Below are 18,935 nucleotides of genomic sequence, written 5' to 3'. Positions count from 1 at the left end.
TTTTTACGGTAAAGTACTGGCAACTCAGCTGCCGGTAATTCACCGTTAACTTTTCAATAAAGTACCATAATATATTATACAGTTATACTGTATTTTTCACTGACAAATACTTTAATTAGGTTTATGGTAGAACTGCTGTTTTTACAAAAACATACCGTAATGTGTTATACGTGTCACTTTATTTTTAACGGTAAAGTACTGGCAACTCAGCTGCCGGTAATTCACCGTTAACTTTTTAATAAAATACCGTAATATATTATACAGTTATACAGTATTTTTCACTGACAAATACTTTAATTAGGTTTACGGTAGAACTGCTGTTTTTACAAAAACATACCGTAATGTATTATACGTGTCACTTTATTTTTTACGGTAAAGTACTGGCAACTCAGCTGCCGGTAATTCACCGTTAACTTTTTAATAAAGTACCGTAATATATTATACAGTTATACCGTATTTTTCACTGACAAATACTTTAATTAGGTTTACGGTAGAACTGCTGTTTTTACAAAAACATACCGTAATGTATTATACGTGTCACTTTATTTTTTACGGTAAAGTACTGGCAACTCAGCTGCCGGTAATTCACCGTTAACTTTTCAATAAAGTACCGTAATATATTATACAGTTATACCGTATTTTTCACTGACAAATACTTTAATTAAGTTTACGGTAGAACTGCTGTTTTTACAAAAACACCGTAATGTATTATACGTGTCACTTTATTTTTTACGGTAAAGTACTGGCAACTCAGCTGCCGGTATTTTACCGTATATTTGACAGTTTTTTTTTTTACAGTGTACATCATTTTCAGTTTAAACTCCTCCCCTCAAGTTCAGCATCAGGCTGCAGAGAGGGCGCAGAAAGCGAACCTCTTCATGTTTCCCACAGCCATCACTGAGGAACGAGAGCAGAATATTCTCTTGGATCTTCATGTGGAGAAAAGTTGAGGAGCACCGTGGTGAGTAGAAGCCAGCTTTTGGACAAAGTATCCAGAACAAACAAGGGACATGTTAGTGGAACCTGTTTGTACGTGTCTTTACAAGCAAAAGCTGCCGTTGCTCTCATGTCCGTGTTTAAAAGCGACGGCACTGTAATTACAACACAAACAAACATCTAAGCAGTCATTGAACCACTTCATTTATATTTAGCAAGATCTCTATACTTATTTCCATATGTTGTAATAGATGTGGGGTTGTAGTTGTTCTACCTGAATCCAGCAGGAGATGGAGCTGTTGATCCACAAGACTGAGCCAGTTGTTAACGAAAGCTTGGAGAAATGGGAGTCAGTCGGCCATGGGGGCTTCGGTCATGTCTACAAGGCCAGGCACAAGGACTGGGGCGTTGACGTGGCCATTAAGATACTCCGTGATGGTGTTTGGTAAATGGAAATATCTGCAATGTTTCTGTAACTTAAACTTTTAAACGATATATGCACGTGTCAAAATAGTAGTTCAAGGCACTCTTTTGCTTTCTCTCTACTCCTTTCGGCCTCATTGCAGCCACTTCATGCCACTGTGTGACGAGGCTAATCGTATGCATCAGGCTTCCTGTGAGTTTGTGCTGAGACTTCATGGAATCTATCAGGGATGTCCGCCTGGAGGGACATCCACACAACAGGGGTTAGTGATGGAGTTCATGGAAACAGGATCTGTTGAGTCCCTGCAGAAGGACCTCTCTGGCCCTCCACTGTGGCCCCTGGTCTGCCGCTTGGCCCATCAAGTGGCTGTCGGCATGAACTTCCTCCATTCACGGAAACTTATGCACCACGACCTAAAGCCAAGTAATGTACTGCTGAATGTCGATCTTAACGCCAAGGTAGAGTGCCTTCGACCTCAACTCTTAAGTTTAAGTCAACTGTGAGGCTGATTTAATCGTTTATTTGATATTATGTGTCCCTTCTTTCTGCAGCTAGCAGACTTTGGTCTGTCCAGAGTTTCCACCAGTGCTTTGAACAGCAACAGAGAAATAATGAGGGGGATCGAAGGTTCATACAAGTACATGCCTCCTGAGGCTTTTGAAGTATCATATGAACCTGTCCGTTCTTTTGACGTATACAGGTGAGACATAACATTAACAAATAATTCTACTCAGTATGGGAAAAATCTTAACAGCATTAACATGTTACTGAAATTCTCTTCATCTCTATTCAGCTATGGTATCCTGCTTTGGTCCATTATCACTGGTAAAGAGCCATATCCAAGTAGGTATAATCTGTTTTATTGTCCCATCATTTTCCACCCCATTGTTTTTCTTTTGTTGACATTTAGGATTCCAATCTTTTATGCAATGAAATCCCATCCTACCAACACATGTATCATCTTTTCCCTCACAACATAACTCAGCCCTTTATACACCGTATATGTCCAGTTTACACAATATGTTATGCGTGTAAGTTAGCATGCATGTCTTCCTTGTATCACATGCACTGTAGGCGCTGCATTTGCTCTTGTGGAACTGAAGATCCCTGTTGGGGACAGACCTAAGTGTGAGAAAATTGACCAGATGAGAGAAGAAGGGTTGAAAGAACTGGTTGACCTCATGAAGAAGTGCTGGGATGGCAGTCCCTCAGAGAGGCCCACCTTCAAAAGTACATGTTCATCATTATCACAATTTTATAACATTTTCTAGTCTGAACAATATGCTTAAATCCAATTAGCCTTTTGTCGACTAGCTTGACAGATCCATATTTAAAATTAAACTTTTCTTCTGTTTCAGATTGCCTTGCAGTCACTGAGAATGTGTTCTCAAAGAACAAGGAGGGAATTCATGATGCGGTCGGTCATGTGTTGACAACACTGGTACAACTAATCAGTATAATTTCAGGATTTTAAATATAGTGCAGATTAATCCTAATTTATAATGCAGAGTAACACTTCTGGCTGGTCTATCGATTTCTTTAATGCATCATATTTTCTCCCTGTTTTCCTTCAGAAGTCACCAACCAAATGTCAATCAAACACAACGTTGGCTCTCAATGTTCCTCTTCAGCCACCAGGTAGATTTGTCAATACTGTTTGTGAGTCAAGGGGAGTTTTAATATAATAAATGATCTCTAACTTTCCTGAATGAACCCCGATATATTCTTCTCTTTTTCAGAACAGTCAGAGTCAATTGCTACTGTGGACAATGTCATATTAACAAAAACTGAACGGTCTCCAATACAGGTATGCTAAATGCCTTTTGACCATTACCTCACAGGAAGTTAAAAACAAACCCATGAGTAACTAATAAGTAACTTTATTTAACCAGGTAGTCTTGAGAAGAGAGAACAAAAACATTTAGCCAAAGACAAACCTAAAATACAATCAACAGACGAGAGAACAGGAATATTGTTTTGTGTTAACAATATTTATCATTAATTTAAATAAATATTATTTTGATGCAAATGGACTGTGGTTTATTATCTTAGATAGATAGATACTTTATTCATCCCCAGGGGGAAATGTGTTATCATACTATACCACACGTCATTTACTCATAAAGAAACAAACAAAAACAAACCCGCTGTTTTGGATTTGGATTCTGAAACTAGCGTGTGATACATTAAAATAGATTTCACAATATAGACAGAGAGCTTCTTTTTTTTTGCCAACAGGATTCTGTCAGAATTTCTACTACAAGTACTACAGACAAAGGTGAGTATTGTTGTTACTGTATTGATATTGCCTGTGTGTAAATAAAGATCTAAAATTAGCATGATATTGACATGTATCATTTCAATCACATGGCGCCTCATTAATGATTGAATTGTGCGTTTCATGTGCATGCTTTCCTTCTTTTGTATTTTAAAACAGCAACGTTTGTTGATGACAACAGGGCAAAGTTGATTCAAAACGTGACCGAGGTCATGGCAATAACAGACCATCTCGGAGACTTGGTTCACAGGGAAACCTACTCATTGATTCTTGGGAAAGCAACTAGCCAGGAAAAAATGAGAGTGCTTTATCAAAGGGCATTACGTTCAGGAGGAGAAGAGGTCAAAGCAGCCTTCTACGACGCCCTCAAATATCACCAGCCCAAACTAGTGGAGAGGCTCGGTAGGATTTCCTTCTGCTAAAATGACCAAACATGGGAGTTATGACATTTTAATAAAACATTGACATTTTTTTTTACCTTTCCCTCAGGTGGCTAATTCTAAAGAAACGGTTCCCTTGCTGCAGATGTCAAAGATTTGCCTTTCCTCTCCTCCTAGACTTCCATATTTTGTGAAAAATCGATATTTGATTGATTTTCATAAATACAATGTGTTGAGATTGTTTCTATACTTGTTATACATCAAGTCATAGATGAATTATGGTGCTAGTTTAGTGCCTTATTGAAAGTTCATATCAAAGATAATAGGAGCAAGGACGACCAACAGAGGCAAGAGTTTAGCAGATCAGCCTTCTCTATTAGATAAAAATACTTTTGGAGCTCAGTACCAAGTTATATAAGAGTGCTGCAGCTTTACTGATTGGAAATCACGGCTAAAAGCAACCCGTCAGGAATAAACGCAAACACTTGATGTCACTTAATGTTGCCAAATCTTGTTGTATATGAACTATCTTGTAATTGTCTTTTTTTATACAGTGTTAATCTTCTTTCCTGCCCAAAGTCTACAGTTGTTAATTAGCTTATAGCGAACTCTGGCACAGCTAAGAAGCTGTACACTGTCCGAGTCAAATAAACAAATAAATACACGTTTCTTTTTTTTTTAATAAACCTATTTTTTCACAAATTTCACCTACTCTTTTTCTTTTTGTTCAGAAAGTAGCATGGTGTTTTGTGAAGCGGATGTAGCTTAATTTTCAGCAACCAGTGGGTGGGAGGGAGGGAGGGAGGGAGAGAATAAGAGAGAGAGAGAGAAAGAGACTGGATAAGAGGCTTTTCTGGTTCAATCCCTCAGTAACTGTCACAAGCAGTCAGTCAGTCACCTGCAGATGATGGTGTCGAGGGCCCAGGGAACAAAGTGGCTCTCCTGTCTCAGTTTAATCCAAAGGTTTGTTGTTCACGACACTCACATTGAATACTGGACCAAACAATGAACTGAAAAAGACAGTTTAGAATTGTGGAAATACATTCTGACTGCTGTTACAAATCAATCAAACCAACAGTATTCTCCAAAGCCACTCTTAATTATTTCCGTCTGAAGGATCAATTCCAACATGTTCTGCTTTTCTTTATGCACACAGACACTTTTATATGTCTCGTTTCTGTCTGTCTTTGTCAAATGAGCAACGCTGGCAGCGTAAGAGCATTCTGGGATTTGACCTTTGTCTCATTCACAGTTCTGTCTCCTTGAGCTTTGCGGGAAAAAAAGACAGGAAAAAACCCTCACACCTCTACACTCTGGTAATCCTCAGAGGGGAAAGTGTGTTCGAGTGTTATCCTTCTCTCCCTCAGCCCTACTGCCTCACTCCACCCTACACGCCCATCTCACCCCACCCCGTTGTACTAATGCTCCCAATCCTCTTTGTGGGAGAGTGACGTCTGCTACTGTCAGAAGCAGAGTTAAGCTCAGCAGGCACTGGGAGACGGAGTGGAGAGAAGCTCCGCAGATAACCAAGCAGCACTACATTAGAGAAAGACCTGACTCCTCTCCAGTGGCTTCTCATGCCTCCAGCTGGGGGTTGTTATGGATTTCTAAATTTCGTGTGCCAATATAGTCAACTTCATCAACAGGTTAGCTAAAACCTCTGCGTGAGGGCCTAACTGGCCTCAAACTCCAGGGACGAGAGCTGGCAAACTGGAATACAAACTCTTCTCAAGGCAAACAACACCGTCTTAAATTATTTTTGTTGCTGCTGCAGTTTTCAGATTTTACACCTTTGTAAATTGTAAAATTTGTGAAATCTTGTAATACCGGCTGTTTTGGTGAAACTGCTGCACTGGCCACAAAACAGATGGCAAGACAGCTTCCTCCAATGTCAGGTGTGTCTGAAAGGTGTTTGTGTGTGGACATGTACTCAAAGCATTGGGTGTTTATTAGGGCTTACACCTGAACAGCAATTTGAGTGCGTTGCTGTGTGAGGGAGCTGCCGGGACAGTTGTTTATTGTATAAGAGTGTGACTTTGTCTGCGTGTATGAAACAAGTCAGAGTTGCTTGAAGAGTGTGTGTGTGTGTGTGTGTGTGTGTGTGTGTGTGTGTGTGTGTGTGTTAGTGAAGTAGTGGGGCCTTGTGGAGGGTCGTAGCCCTGGATTTCTTAGAGATGGAGGGTCATGGTTATGACCGGTTTGGAGATGGGGAGAGGGACACTTACCAAATCGACTACCGGAGGATTGTAGGGGACATGGAACCGGCACGGCCACGCATCCCGAACAGAGATGGGGAACAAACTCAAGCCTACGGGTCCTTTGCCCACCCGACGCCACATGGACATGGGCATGAGACTGCAGCCCAGCGATACAGTGCGACACGTATCCAAGCTGGATATGAACCAGAGAGGTCAGTCTCTACTCTTGCTCAGTCCATCACTGCACTGCAAGGTCATGTCCGTCTCTGATGTGCAGAAGTGATCGCGTGAAGCTTTATAACTTGAGACGTTTGTACTTTGTAGCAGAGTGCTAGTGCAGAGCTTTTACAGGTCTGATTATCAGCTAACTGCAGCCAACCCAATCCTCTTACCCACTTCACTGCCGTCACAGGTGTGTTGAAAGTTTTTACAAAGACAAGAACGGATTGCTTTTGTTAGCATTTCGTGTCTCCACTCCAACATGTGTAATAGGATGGAGCTACAGCACGTGCGTAAGAAACAGATGTCAAAACACCCTGAATGTCTTGCACAATGGATGAACACATCCAGACTAAAAAAACACGCATTCTTTTTGTGACATTAGATCTACGCACATTCATTATATGATGCTGTGATGTACATGAAAGAAATAGGTGTCAATTCATTGTCGCATCTTTACACACCCTCCAAATATTCAGACCTGGTACTTAATATTTTCAGTCACGTGCATTTTTCTATTTTAGCATGGCAGACTACTTGATCAGTGGAGGAACAGGTTATGTTCCTGAAGATGGATTAACAGCACAACAACTCTTTTCTATTGGCGATGGACTTACATACAAGTAAGAGATATGCTTTTACAAAACACAAAAACTACAGACATAGATTTACTGGCTCATTTTATGGTATGACACACTAAACACATATAGGAACACACGTTAGAGTTATGCAATGTCTTCCATTACATGTTTAGTCATATCAGTGATGACACATCTGCTCTGGTTTTATATGAAGGATTATAATGAGTAATACTACTTTCAAGGATGACTTTGAGAGGGGTCACAGACATTAAAAGCAGTGAGTGTGTGTGCATGTATCAGTGTGTTAATGGGTGTTGGTGTAGTTTCCTTAATGGAGGCTATATGCAGAGTTTATCATAGTGCAGAGGATAAATGCAATGGGCTGAAAGGCTGACAGATTATGTCTGCTCACTGTCAGCTAAGTTTAAAACAAACTGCTGCTTTGCAGGAATATAATTTGCGCTGTACAGTTCACATACACAACTAAAGCTTCATAATCCTTGTTTATGGTGATTGTTAGGAGTAATATTGATTATTCATAAAGACATCTCTCCCAGTTCCTAAGCGAGATGTTCACATGTGCCTGTTGTGTCTCCCTCCTCAGTGACTTCTTGATCCTCCCTGGTTTCATAGATTTTACTTCTGATGAGGTGGTACGTATCATTACTGTTATGCAAATAACAAGCCACAAACTAGATTTTTTTTGTAATTCTTTGGACAAACATAAACAATTATGTTTGTCTTTTTTTCATGTTAACTCTGGTATGTCATTCCTTTGGGACACAAACATGTTCTTGACCTTGACCTCAATAAAACAAATGTTTACTGATATTTAATATTCCTGACAATATTTCACATGAACAGACACGTTTTGCTGTAACTCTTTTAATTCAATCCTAACTCTTTATTATGCTCCATTGAGCACATGGTTGTTTGTTTGGCCTGCTTTGTTTTCGTCTTTGCAAGCTCTGCTGGGACATTAAATTAATTTCATGCCTGGGTCACATGGGTTATTGCTGGATAGCAGGTGTTCAAAACAGACACACACTTGCGTCATCTAACACTCAGCAGGTGAATTCAACAAGTCAACCTCTAATCTGTCTAAACTGGTTTATAGGTTCATTCGATGCAAAATAAAAACCAGCTTTAACATTTGGTTAACAAATGTGTTGCAGCTGCAACACTGTGGGGACGTTGTTTGTCGAAAATCATGTCATCAGGCCATAGCAAACATTTGAGATTCTATTTTAGATTTACTTTGTTCTCAATGTTTATGTGTTTTAAGATTATAACATTATTTCTGTTTCCAAATGCACGTCATTCTTTTAGGATCTAACCTCTGCATTGACGAGGAAGATAACCCTGAAGACACCTCTTATTTCATCTCCCATGGATACAGTCACAGAGTCATCGATGGCCATCGCCATGGCAGTGAGTACTAGCACTGCAGCACTTTACACATACACACATACATACACACACACACACACACACACACACACACACACACACACACACACACACACACACACACACATCAAGACAGATTGCTCACCAAGTGCACGAGAACATGTTGGGTTTTATTTCATCAATTCATTCTTTCATGTCTCTGATTGGCTGCTTTCAGTTGATGGGTGGGATTGGAATAATTCATCATAACTGTACTGCTGAGTTCCAGGCCAACGAGGTGCGCAAAGTCAAGGTAAGGTGGACTAAGTCGACACACATATGGACTTACAGTTGAAAGAGAAAGTCATCTGTGACACAATAAGATGAAAACAATATACACTGAATGGACTCTAATCATTCAACACTTGTATTTTTGTTCTTGCCAGAAATTTGAGCAGGGCTTTATTACAGATCCGGTGGTGATGAGTCCCCGACACACAGTGGGGGACGTGTTTGAGGCCAAGACACGCCATGGCTTCTCTGGGATCCCTGTAACAGAGACCGGCAAGATGGGCAGCAAGCTGGTCGGCATTGTCACCTCCAGAGACATAGACTTTCTGTCTGAGAAGGACCATGACAAACCCCTGGAGGAGGTGGCTGTATAGCTTATGTGTTTATGTGTGCATGTGTGCGAGAACATGATATATGCATCAATCCTATGATATCAATGAAATGGGTGGTATATTAGTATACATGCACTTTGTTTTGATTCAGGCAATGACAAAAAGAGAAGATTTAGTTGTCGCGCCCGCTGGAGTCACACTCAAAGAGGCTAATGATATACTGCAACGTGGCAAAAAAGGTACATCTGTGAAGTAGGTCACGCTACAGTAGAGCATAAGTAACCAGCACTTAGACTCAGATACACACTTGGGCTTTTCTCTTTATCTGTTACTCATTTTACTCTCTGACTCTTCTAGGAAAGTTACCCATAGTAAATGACAGCGATGAGCTGGTTGCCATCATTGCGAGGACTGACTTGAAGAAGAACAGAGATTATCCTCTGGCTTCCAAGGACTCCCGCAAACAGCTGCTGTGTGGAGCTGCAATCGGTACAAGGGAGGACGACAAGTACAGACTAGACCTGCTCATGCAGGCTGGGGTGGATGTGGTCGTCCTGGTAGGTTTTGACAGGGGTCTGACTAAGCTTTTGGTTCGTTTGTGATTTGATTCTGATGGCATAACACATACCAGTCAGAAAGGTTATCAGCCTGTTGATACATATGGGAGGAATGTAGTAGCGTTGGGGTTTCTTGATGACTTTCTTAAACGTGAAGTGCTCAAATTTACGTATATATATATATACACATATATTTATATTTTATTTTTATTTGTATTAGAGATACAGTAGGTGCTTCATCTCTCATTGAAACTGTTTCATTTTAACAGGATTCCTCCCAAGGAAACTCAGTGTATCAAATCAATATGATAAACTACATCAAACAGAAATATCCTGAACTACAGGTAGTTGGAGGAAATGGTAAGCTCGCCTCTTGTTTTGCTGCATTTGTGCTGTGGAAACACCCTATAATCTTTTATTTGTATAACCTTTTATACCACTGTCTCCCACACTGAGCTCTTATCTGTTTGTATGTCCCCCTCTAGTGGTGACAGCTGCTCAGGCCAAAAACCTCATAGATGCTGGTGTGGATGCACTGAGGGTGGGCATGGGGTGTGGCTCTATCTGTATCACCCAGGAAGGTATGTGGAAAAGCACAGTACCGTAAACAACAGCTGGTTTAGTAAAATAAACACTTGTGATACGCAATATTCTGCTCTCGTTCCTCAGTGATGGCATGTGGACGGCCCCAAGGTACATCGGTGTACAAGGTTGCAGAGTATGCCCGACGTTTTGGAGTACCAGTCATTGCTGATGGAGGCATTCAGACTGTTGGTCATGTGGTGAAGGCTCTGGCCCTGGGAGCATCAACAGGTAGATACATGTTTACTTCTGTGTACTACTGTTTCCTCAAGTTCTACATTGTTATGAATTATGTTTGGATCATTCAGTGGACATTTGATGTAATAATTATTATATATCTTATATTGATACATTAGAGCAGATCTCAGAATGTCTGAAGGTGCTGTCAGCAATATAGTCTTTTTGTCCTTGCCTGTTAATCCTCAGCAATATGCATATCCGAAACCTATATTTTTGTCCTCTCATATTTCTGCCCTCAGTGATGATGGGGTCGTTGCTCGCGGCAACCACTGAAGCTCCAGGAGAATATTTCTTTTCAGATGGTGTCCGTCTGAAAAAATACAGAGGAATGGGCTCCTTGGATGCCATGGAGAAAAATAACAGTCAGAAACGCTACTTCAGGTGAGGGAGTGAGGTTACAAAGGTCCTTAGAAACATTTATAGTCGCAATGACACCTTTATCTCTTTATCTCTCACTCTGTGTGAATTGTGTTTGTGTCTCCAGTGAGGGAGACAAGCTGAAGGTGGCTCAAGGTGTCTCAGGATCAGTGCAAGATAAAGGCTCCATTCACAAGTTTGCTCCCTACCTCATTGCTGGTATCCAACATGGCTGTCAGGACATAGGAGCCAAGAGTTTATCCATTTTACGGTCAGTGGGAAATGGTGTGTGTTTGTGTGCGTGCAGGTGCCCAAGTGTGTAAGTGTGTCATGTGTTAGGGCCTTTTGATATGAGCTGTGTGGTTTTGCACCAGGTCGATGATGTACTCTGGAGAGCTGAAGTTTGAGAAGAGAACCATGTCTGCTCAGATGGAGGGAGGAGTCCACGGCCTCCACTCGTAAGTCTGACCTCTGACCCCTGATCCCTGGTTTCTGACATTGTCCCTTCCTCTGCAACCCCTTCTTTACTCTCTTTGTCTTTTTTCTATATTCCCTTTTCTACTGTTTAAATCTTTATTTTAAATAAATATGATTTACTTCATGACACTAAAGGTTCTAATGATGTGTGTCGGCTTCACTTATATTCAGCAATGTTCCTCAGAAACCTTTTAAATGGAATTTATCTGTGCTTAGCAGCCTCAAAATGTGTCTTCTCTCTTCCTCTTTTCTTACCCATGCTGTCACATTAGATATTCTTTTGTGCCATGTAAGTACATCCACGTGGTTATCACGCCTCCATCTTTTTCTTTCATTTATTCATCTCCATCCAATATTGCTTTTATAGCAGGGAACTGTTATGTCAACAAAGGAGACGCTTATCCTCTTCTTTTTCTGTTTCATGCTTAGTTACGAGAAACGACTTTACTGACTCTGGAGGAAGAGGAATCACTCGAACAGGACCAAATGTCCCATCCCCAGCGGCTATGAGCAGATGCACCGGGCGCATGTGATCAAACTACATACAGAAATCTGTTGTTTTACTGTACAACCTACACACTCTAAAACCTGAGACTGCTTTTTTGTGTTCTCTCCTTTGTTTCTTGTCTCTCTCATCTCTGACCCCATCAAAGATGAACAAAACAACACCTCAATTTAAAGTTCAAACTTTACGTGCCCTTTATCTGTCTTTCTTCCACTGTGGCTAAGGTGCACTGGAGGTAACGTAATTATCTGATCCCTTTCAACAAGCCAACGGATGTTACTTTAGGATAAGCTCATCATTGCTGATCTAACGGGAGGCCCATCTCCTGGTTGGCCTCTGAATTACACCCTGATACAGGCGAGTAGGCAATACAACAAAGATTGCCATCATTTTTGTGTAGTGCAACATGCATTGACTTTTGGAGGACATCAAACAGTTAGATACTTTATTTGCAGAATAAAAATGTTTCCCATTTTTTTTCAGAATAGGAGTAAAGTAACAGATAAATTAAACAACCTCATTACAGCTCTGTGCTGATAACTTGTGTGTAAAGCGTACTTAACCAGGAGGAAACATCTACATATAGTTCAATTGTGTTCTCGTTATCTTCTTACAACACCTGCTAGTTTTTGTTTAAGCAAACTATGTAATTTCTCTGACAGACAAATATTTTATTTTTACATAATGGATTCTCTGATCACCTTGAATGTAGTAATCTTACCTCCAGATTGTTGCAGAAGGGACCAAAGCTTAGCATCAGCTTAACTCAACTATTTAGTAGTTTTAAATCTCACTCTGAATTTTCCTCTACTCCCCTTATTTGATACAGAAGAAACTTGATAACAAATTGTTTGCGTAACAAGACAGAAGACTACACACATTACATTTCTGATTATCTGATTATAATTCCATACAATATTCTCATTTTACAAATAAGTCTGAGTAACTTTGGCTTGACATGTTGTAATCTTCTAGAATTTAATTAAAAAAAACAGTATTAATTAGATGGCTATTGACTGTACATAATACATAATAAAGGTAGTTATTGTATTTTTTTAGGTTCATGATAAAAAAAAAGTATTGTGAGTCAATGAAATAGAGCAATAAAGTCAGTGCAGAAGGTTTGGAACAAAACAATTGCTTAGGATAGATTTATATCTTTATGTAGTCAAAACATTATTTAAAGTTGATGTATCAGTTTTAAATGTGATTTCTTATTTTTCTGGATGTTACTCAACATCTTTGGTATAACATAAGTTGTTCTATGATAAACAGTGTACTGGTGAACTGGTTGATCAAGTTTCTAAATAGTTTCTTATTTAAAGGTTACAGAAAATGTATTAATATATTTTCTTCTATCACCCACTGGTTTTAAAATTATGTCTATGTTAATAGTGTTGGATGAATAAAGATAACTTTGAAATGGACGTTTTTATTTCTGTCATGTCAGAAAGTGTTGTTTTTCTTATCTCTACTAACGCTATTTAGCATTAGTTAAGTATGAGTAAACACTTAATTAATCATTTATACAGCATTGTTCCAACATTAACACTCATTAGTATGCAATTCATAAACACAGTTATACATATTTTATTCTTGATTAATAAGCTTGCATATAATATTCATGCTTATTAATCAATGTGTAATGTGTTTCATGATTGGGTTTTCATACTTTATAAATGATGTATTCTGCATTTGTAAATTAAGTAAAATATATTACAAACCAATTATTAAGGACTTATAGATGATTAATGAGATAATTTATAAAGTGTTAGTTAATTATAAAAAAAAACGATTTATATGTCAATTATTTATGATTTATTTATACCTATAATGATTTAGATATGCACTGATGGTTAGGGAATATGTGTGCTTTATAAACGTGTTTTAATACGGCAATTCATGATTAATTCAGGTAGTTACTGGTCGTAAGTTAAGTATTGTGTGTGACCTCATCTTAAGTGAAGACGGCCATATTAAAGATACCACTTAAATGGTTGACAAAAGAGACCGTACAATAAAGGATTGATAAACTCATCCTGTGTATGCATGAGTTGTCCTTGAATTTCCAAGTTTATTACACCACACTGAAATACTTTATGATAATCCAGTGAGAAAAGCATTACATGCCAAAAGGTTTGCCAACATTGTACACAACGTAAAGGCCAGCAAAAGCTCCCTTCAGTGAATTACATTTTGATTTGTATTGTTATTGTTTAACACTGTAGATGAAACGGTGTCCATACAATCAAACGGAGAAGAGGTCATGGTGACTTATTTTCTGAGCACGTCAAACTCTTTCCACTAATAAAAACCCGACAGTGTAGAGTTAAACTTTGTTTGTCCACTCATATTAAATAAGGCCCTCTATTAGCTGAAAATCCTCTCTGTAGCTTCAAATATCACAAAGCTCAACATGTCAGTTGTACAAATGTTAAAGCTGAGTGAACTGTGATGAAGACAGCCATTACAATCAAGTTTTCAACATATATAATATTAACAGTACAGTATTTATAGAAAATAAATTAGGCCTAAATATTGTTTCAATAATGTTAATTCCCTTTATTAGTTCAGGTAATTATGTTCATGTGTATAACTTTTATGAGGCATCTAACCTGATCTGAGTGCTACTTCTGTACAATGTCGTGAGCATTTCAATCATAACTGAACATTTACAACTTTCTATAATTCAATGGTGTCACTGCAAACACTGAGAGTGTCAATTTGTCGGCACACATTGACAAACTCCGCCTGCACAGCCAGATCCCATTCCAGCTGTTTGCTCTCACTCAGGTGTCTAGTAGCTGCCAGCCGGCCAGATCCACGACTGTCCCGGGAGGCTAAGCTCAGGGTTCTGTAGCGCCGATGGTAAGACAGGTGGGGGATTGCTCTAGGGAGGCTGCTCTGAGCAAAGTGTTGACCTCTGTTGGCCCAGGAATGTGAGCGCAGCTTTCCTGTCTCCTTGGGATTGCTGCACAGGCCTTGTGTTGAACCAGAGACGCTCTCTTTCCAATCCCATTGCTCTGTTGACTCCGGTGACTTGCTGTGAGATGTCAAAGAGCTCTGTGGCTGGGAAGGTCTTGAACTGGAGAGGACGTTGTCTTGCTCCATGTCACCACAAGAAGAGGTTCGGTATAGGGCATCTTCTATAGAGCTAGGCCCTTGCTCTAATGCACCCTGGCTAGGAGAGCCCAAAGAGAGGCTGGAAGAAGCATGGAAGAGTCTTGGCCAACCAAAGATACTGTGAGAGAATAGGGATTCACTGAACAGAGCCTGGTCAATGCTGCGGGACAGGTCTATGGGAGATGGGGGCCGCAGATCCACAGTTGAGTCATTCTCCATTCCTCGGCTACCCAGTGACCAAAGCTGAGACTCAACTGCATTATTTGGCTTGTGCGGTGGGCTTGGAGGTGTAGGGAGAGGTAGTACAGTGTTCTGGGATTGGCTGGACTTGGGAATGAGCCCATTCCCAGGAGGATCCACCATTGAGAAAAGAGGAAGATCCTCTGACTGTCCCTTCGTTATGACATCACAGACCACCAACTTTTCCTGCTTACCCTGGGACCAAGAATTGTGAGAGGAGAGGACAACAGAATCTGCACCTCCCTGAGAGGGTAGGGTGAGCCCTCGTGAAGGGGAGCTAAAGGAGAGGCGGGACCAAGATCCTGGCCGGGGATTAGTTATGGTCTTAATGGAGGAATTGTTTTTACAGAATAGAGGGTGTGAACCAATGAGAGACAAACCTAGACACACTCCAATCTCACAGAGCCTACTGCCTACCTGGTAGCCCCACCATGGCCAGGGCTGGAACCCATTGCCATCAACTCCACCCAAACCAAGGGCATGCAGGATCCCATAAAACTGGAGGCCTCCACACCCTAACAAACACAACGAAGCCCCTACTCCAGCTCCTGCTGCCCTTCCCCAGTCCTCCGCATTGGCAAAGGGGCAACGTGCAGGTGGCATCACTGCAGGAGGTCCTCCATTCTCTCCATTGTCATTCAGTCGGTAGATGTGTTTAGTGTTGAATTGCATCAAGCAGTAGAAGATGAGGTAGGAGCATGATAGAAAGATGGTGAGACATACAAACACACCCTGAGGGAATAGCAGGATCACTGAGGGGAGGTTGGGGAAGAGCTGAAGCATGCCAACACACCCCAGAGAGACCCCAGAATACAGCATGGACATACACAGTAACAGGCAAGGTCTGGGCAAGGCTGAGAACGAGGTGGAATTAGCAAGTGGGAATGAAAGATCCACTCGTAAACGTAAGGAAAGAAGATTGAAGGCAAGGGAGAAGGCTGAAATCAGGCAGGGAAAGGGCAGCTCAGAGAGCAGCAGAGAGCCCAGAGGGGGAAGCCGGTCTTGTTGATTGTAAGCATCATAGAGCAAACAGAAAGCTTGGATCCCTGCAAACGCTAGAAGGAACAAGTGCAGCAGGGTGAAGTAGGGGCTTCCCGGGGGACATCGCAGGGGCAGGCCTAACAGGCACACCACAGAGATTAGGCCAAATACAGTAAAGACAGACCCTAGGCCATAGACGTGTGCTTCCCATGCAAATCCCCATGTGGCGAGGGCAGAGTTCCAGTCCGAATACAGAGGGACGAAAAGGACAGATCTGAGAGTCAGATCGGGGCGCAGGGACTCGTTGGGGGTAAAGTCATCTGGGTAGGTGGGAGTCCAGGACTGGTTGGATTTTTTGCAGGGTGTGGCAGACGTGACACTGGTCTTTGGTCTTTCATCATCCTTGGAGTCATCTGAAAAAGCAAGTACGATAAATTGAAACATTACCAACAAACTAATTTTGTTGTGTCATATATATATACACACACACTGTATTTGTGTCAAAAAAAAGAGCGGGGGACTATCTACCATGTGTGGAGTTAATCCATAATAAAACAGAGCCGGCTTGCAACTGGGAATCTTTAACTGGGTCACAGAGAGAGAGAGAGAGAATGAGGAAGTAGTGTCGAGAGAAAATGTGTTTTGATTAGCCAGTATTGACCTCATTGATGCTCTCATTCTGTGTGGCTATTATTAAGCACAGCCAAAATGTGTTGGACTGTCATTAATGTTGCATTCTTTCAACAAGAACATGCAGAGCTATTCAAATGTCACATCTAATTATATGATTGTGTGACCAATACATATTGTAAGCATCTCATTCTCTTGGTGAAATGACATTCAGAGTAACCGGTATTCCACCAGATACTGGGAACCTACTAGTTATAACTGGGATTTGTCCGTTTCTGGTCCTCCTTTTGCAGTGGAGGGATTGTGTCAATGCAGAAGCAGCAAACCGTAGTATTTGATACATTTACTTTCCAAACTCGCAGTAAGGTTGTGCCTATTACAGTTATTGTGTCTCATACTGTTAGAAGTATCAGTATTGAGAAAAAACAATCATTTTTGTTTCCCCATTGCATTTTTTACAGCATGCTACAAATGAACATGCCCAAAACTAAAGTGTGCAGTTGGCATGAGGGAAGAGCTATTGATTTGATTTATGTGCAAAATTGTGATGCAAAAATATATTTTTTAGAAGTGCCTAAAATGAAGTGTTTGCTTTTGCAAGAGTGGTGAGATATTTTTTATTATATATGTTTATGGGTTTTATTTCCGAAATTGTCTTTTAGCAATTGCAAAACTGCAAATGCTTCGGCAACTTGAGGAAGGGTAAGTTCTCACAGAGTTATGTCAAAGCCCTCCTCCCTTTATGCTAGTGGACATAACACATCATTTACTTTGACAAGTGAATGCCATCATGTGTGTGTGTGTGTGTGTGTACAGTAAATACTGCATGTGCAGGTGTGCACCACATTATCCAGAGACCTTTGGGTGTGGGTAATGGACACTGACTGAATTACATGTTTTGACATCAACAAGAGAGAGAGAATCAAATGTTTGAGAGAAAAGGAGAGAGTAGAGAAAGTTGAGGAAGAGTTAAGGAGATATTTTTGAGGTCCTTGAAAGCTTGGGGGAGTGTAGGGATGCAAACCCTTTTGTGAGTGTAATGTGTCTGCCTGCAGATTACCGATCAGAAACACTGCAGTCACACATAGACGTGGAGTCTTGTAGATTTTATTTTAGGTATTTAAAGAGGGTAACACTATCAAGCCTACTATTCAGTATTGGCCATAAGTGACAAGTGGTTACTGGGATTGGTGTGAGGTTTAGTTCATGATAGATGCTCCAAATATATTTTATTTCATTCATGGCTTACCTTTATCTGCCTCCATGGATACAAATCCTCTGTGTAAAATATCACCCATAATATCAATCAATCCCACTCCGGTCTCTTTCACTGGGACTGTGCCCTCCTGTGTCTCTTTTTGCGTGGCAACATAAGGGCTTGTGGTCCATCCCCAAGCAGCTACTGGTGGAGTGGGGCGCTCAGGGCTGGGCTCAGGTCTAGCAGACATTGAAGTGAAGTCCGGAACTGATGAGCCGGACAGAAGAGAAGGTAACTGTCCATCTGTTGTCTCATTCTGAGAGGCTGAGAAAGTTGGCAGATTCTCTCCCGTCTGTGTAGAATGCAATATGGATTGAGTATTTGTGTCAGCTGGCTGGTACTTCACTGTTTGTTCCTGGGTGGGTCGAGGTAGTGCTCCTCCTGATGAAGACCTTGTTGGTTGTGTGCTCTCCTTGGAGGTTTCATCTTCTGTATCGGAAGGTCTGGATATGACAAGACCCTTCTCATTAGGATACAAGCGAGATGTCTCTGTGCTTTCCTGCAAATCAATGTATTCACCGATCACACCTATATCGGATTCCTCAGATGACAATTGGGGCCAACTCTCAGGCAAACCCGGGAAGTCAACATTCTCAGTCCCAAAAATGGGATTCCCCGGTGCTAAACCAGATGCCCGTGGTCTCTGTGAAGGCTGTGTGAGACGCCGTACTGCTGTGTCGGTGTCTGGCTGTTGTGCATCCATGACATTTTCTCCAGTGAAGGCTATGACATGAAGTGAGAGAGGTAAGGAGAGGAGGAGAAGAAGATAAAGATTCCACAGAGAGTGCATGGCGAGGGTCTACAAATTCCACCATAAAGTCACATGCTGAAGGCTTTGAGGGGTATTGTCCTGTCACAAGCTTGACCGATCTTTAACCTCACATCTCTGACGGATGTCATGGTTAACACACCTGGGGGGATGGAGAAAGGTAAATCACATTCAAGACACAATCTCTG

General features: G+C 41.0%; 3 protein-coding genes across 8 annotated transcripts; 2 read left to right on the top strand and 1 right to left on the bottom strand.

Annotated features, from left to right (window-relative positions):
- Nucleotides 1-819: 819 nt before the first annotated feature.
- Nucleotides 820-4,725, top strand: LOC117732832 (receptor-interacting serine/threonine-protein kinase 3-like). 5 transcript variants are annotated; one of them, XM_034536029.1, is made up of 12 exons: nt 820-961; nt 1,224-1,381; nt 1,503-1,818; nt 1,912-2,060; nt 2,154-2,203; nt 2,435-2,590; nt 2,719-2,801; nt 2,935-2,998; nt 3,100-3,167; nt 3,599-3,638; nt 3,798-4,040; nt 4,128-4,725. In XM_034536029.1, the coding sequence occupies exons 2-12, from the start codon at nt 1,227-1,229 to the stop codon at nt 4,133-4,135; spliced, it is 1,332 nt and encodes a 443-aa protein (XP_034391920.1). In that variant the 5' UTR covers nt 820-961; nt 1,224-1,226; the 3' UTR covers nt 4,136-4,725. The 5 variants fall into 5 exon arrangements, with proteins under 5 accessions (XP_034391920.1, XP_034391919.1, XP_034391917.1 ...); XM_034536028.1 differs by having other exon boundaries at nt 1,221-1,381; XM_034536026.1 differs by having other exon boundaries at nt 1,202-1,381.
- A 1,424-nt stretch (nt 4,726-6,149) lies between these two features.
- On the top strand, nt 6,150-13,169 carry impdh1a (IMP (inosine 5'-monophosphate) dehydrogenase 1a). Of its 2 annotated transcripts, none has more exons than XM_034534948.1 (15): nt 6,150-6,428; nt 6,960-7,058; nt 7,621-7,669; nt 8,346-8,447; nt 8,644-8,718; nt 8,852-9,058; nt 9,180-9,267; nt 9,386-9,585; nt 9,855-9,945; nt 10,071-10,166; nt 10,255-10,398; nt 10,647-10,788; nt 10,892-11,035; nt 11,139-11,222; nt 11,671-13,169. In XM_034534948.1, the coding sequence occupies exons 1-15, from the start codon at nt 6,193-6,195 to the stop codon at nt 11,690-11,692; spliced, it is 1,779 nt and encodes a 592-aa protein (XP_034390839.1). In that variant the 5' UTR covers nt 6,150-6,192; the 3' UTR covers nt 11,693-13,169. The 2 variants fall into 2 exon arrangements, with proteins under 2 accessions (XP_034390839.1, XP_034390840.1); XM_034534949.1 differs by lacking the exon at nt 6,150-6,428 and adding an exon at nt 6,816-6,869.
- A 1,259-nt stretch (nt 13,170-14,428) lies between these two features.
- Nucleotides 14,429-18,768, bottom strand: LOC117732633 (proline-rich transmembrane protein 4). The gene is made up of 2 exons (XM_034535686.1): nt 17,970-18,768; nt 14,429-16,503 (listed from the first exon to the last, which is right to left on the bottom strand). Exons 1-2 carry the CDS (start codon nt 18,766-18,768, stop codon nt 14,429-14,431), a joined length of 2,874 nt encoding a protein of 957 aa, XP_034391577.1.
- Nucleotides 18,769-18,935: the final 167 nt, after the last annotated feature.

Source organism: Cyclopterus lumpus, chromosome 6 (genome assembly GCF_009769545.1).
Source record: "Cyclopterus lumpus isolate fCycLum1 chromosome 6, fCycLum1.pri, whole genome shotgun sequence".
Lineage (NCBI taxonomy): Eukaryota > Metazoa > Chordata > Actinopteri > Perciformes > Cyclopteridae > Cyclopterus > Cyclopterus lumpus.
This window is presented reverse-complemented; position numbering and strand designations above follow the sequence as displayed.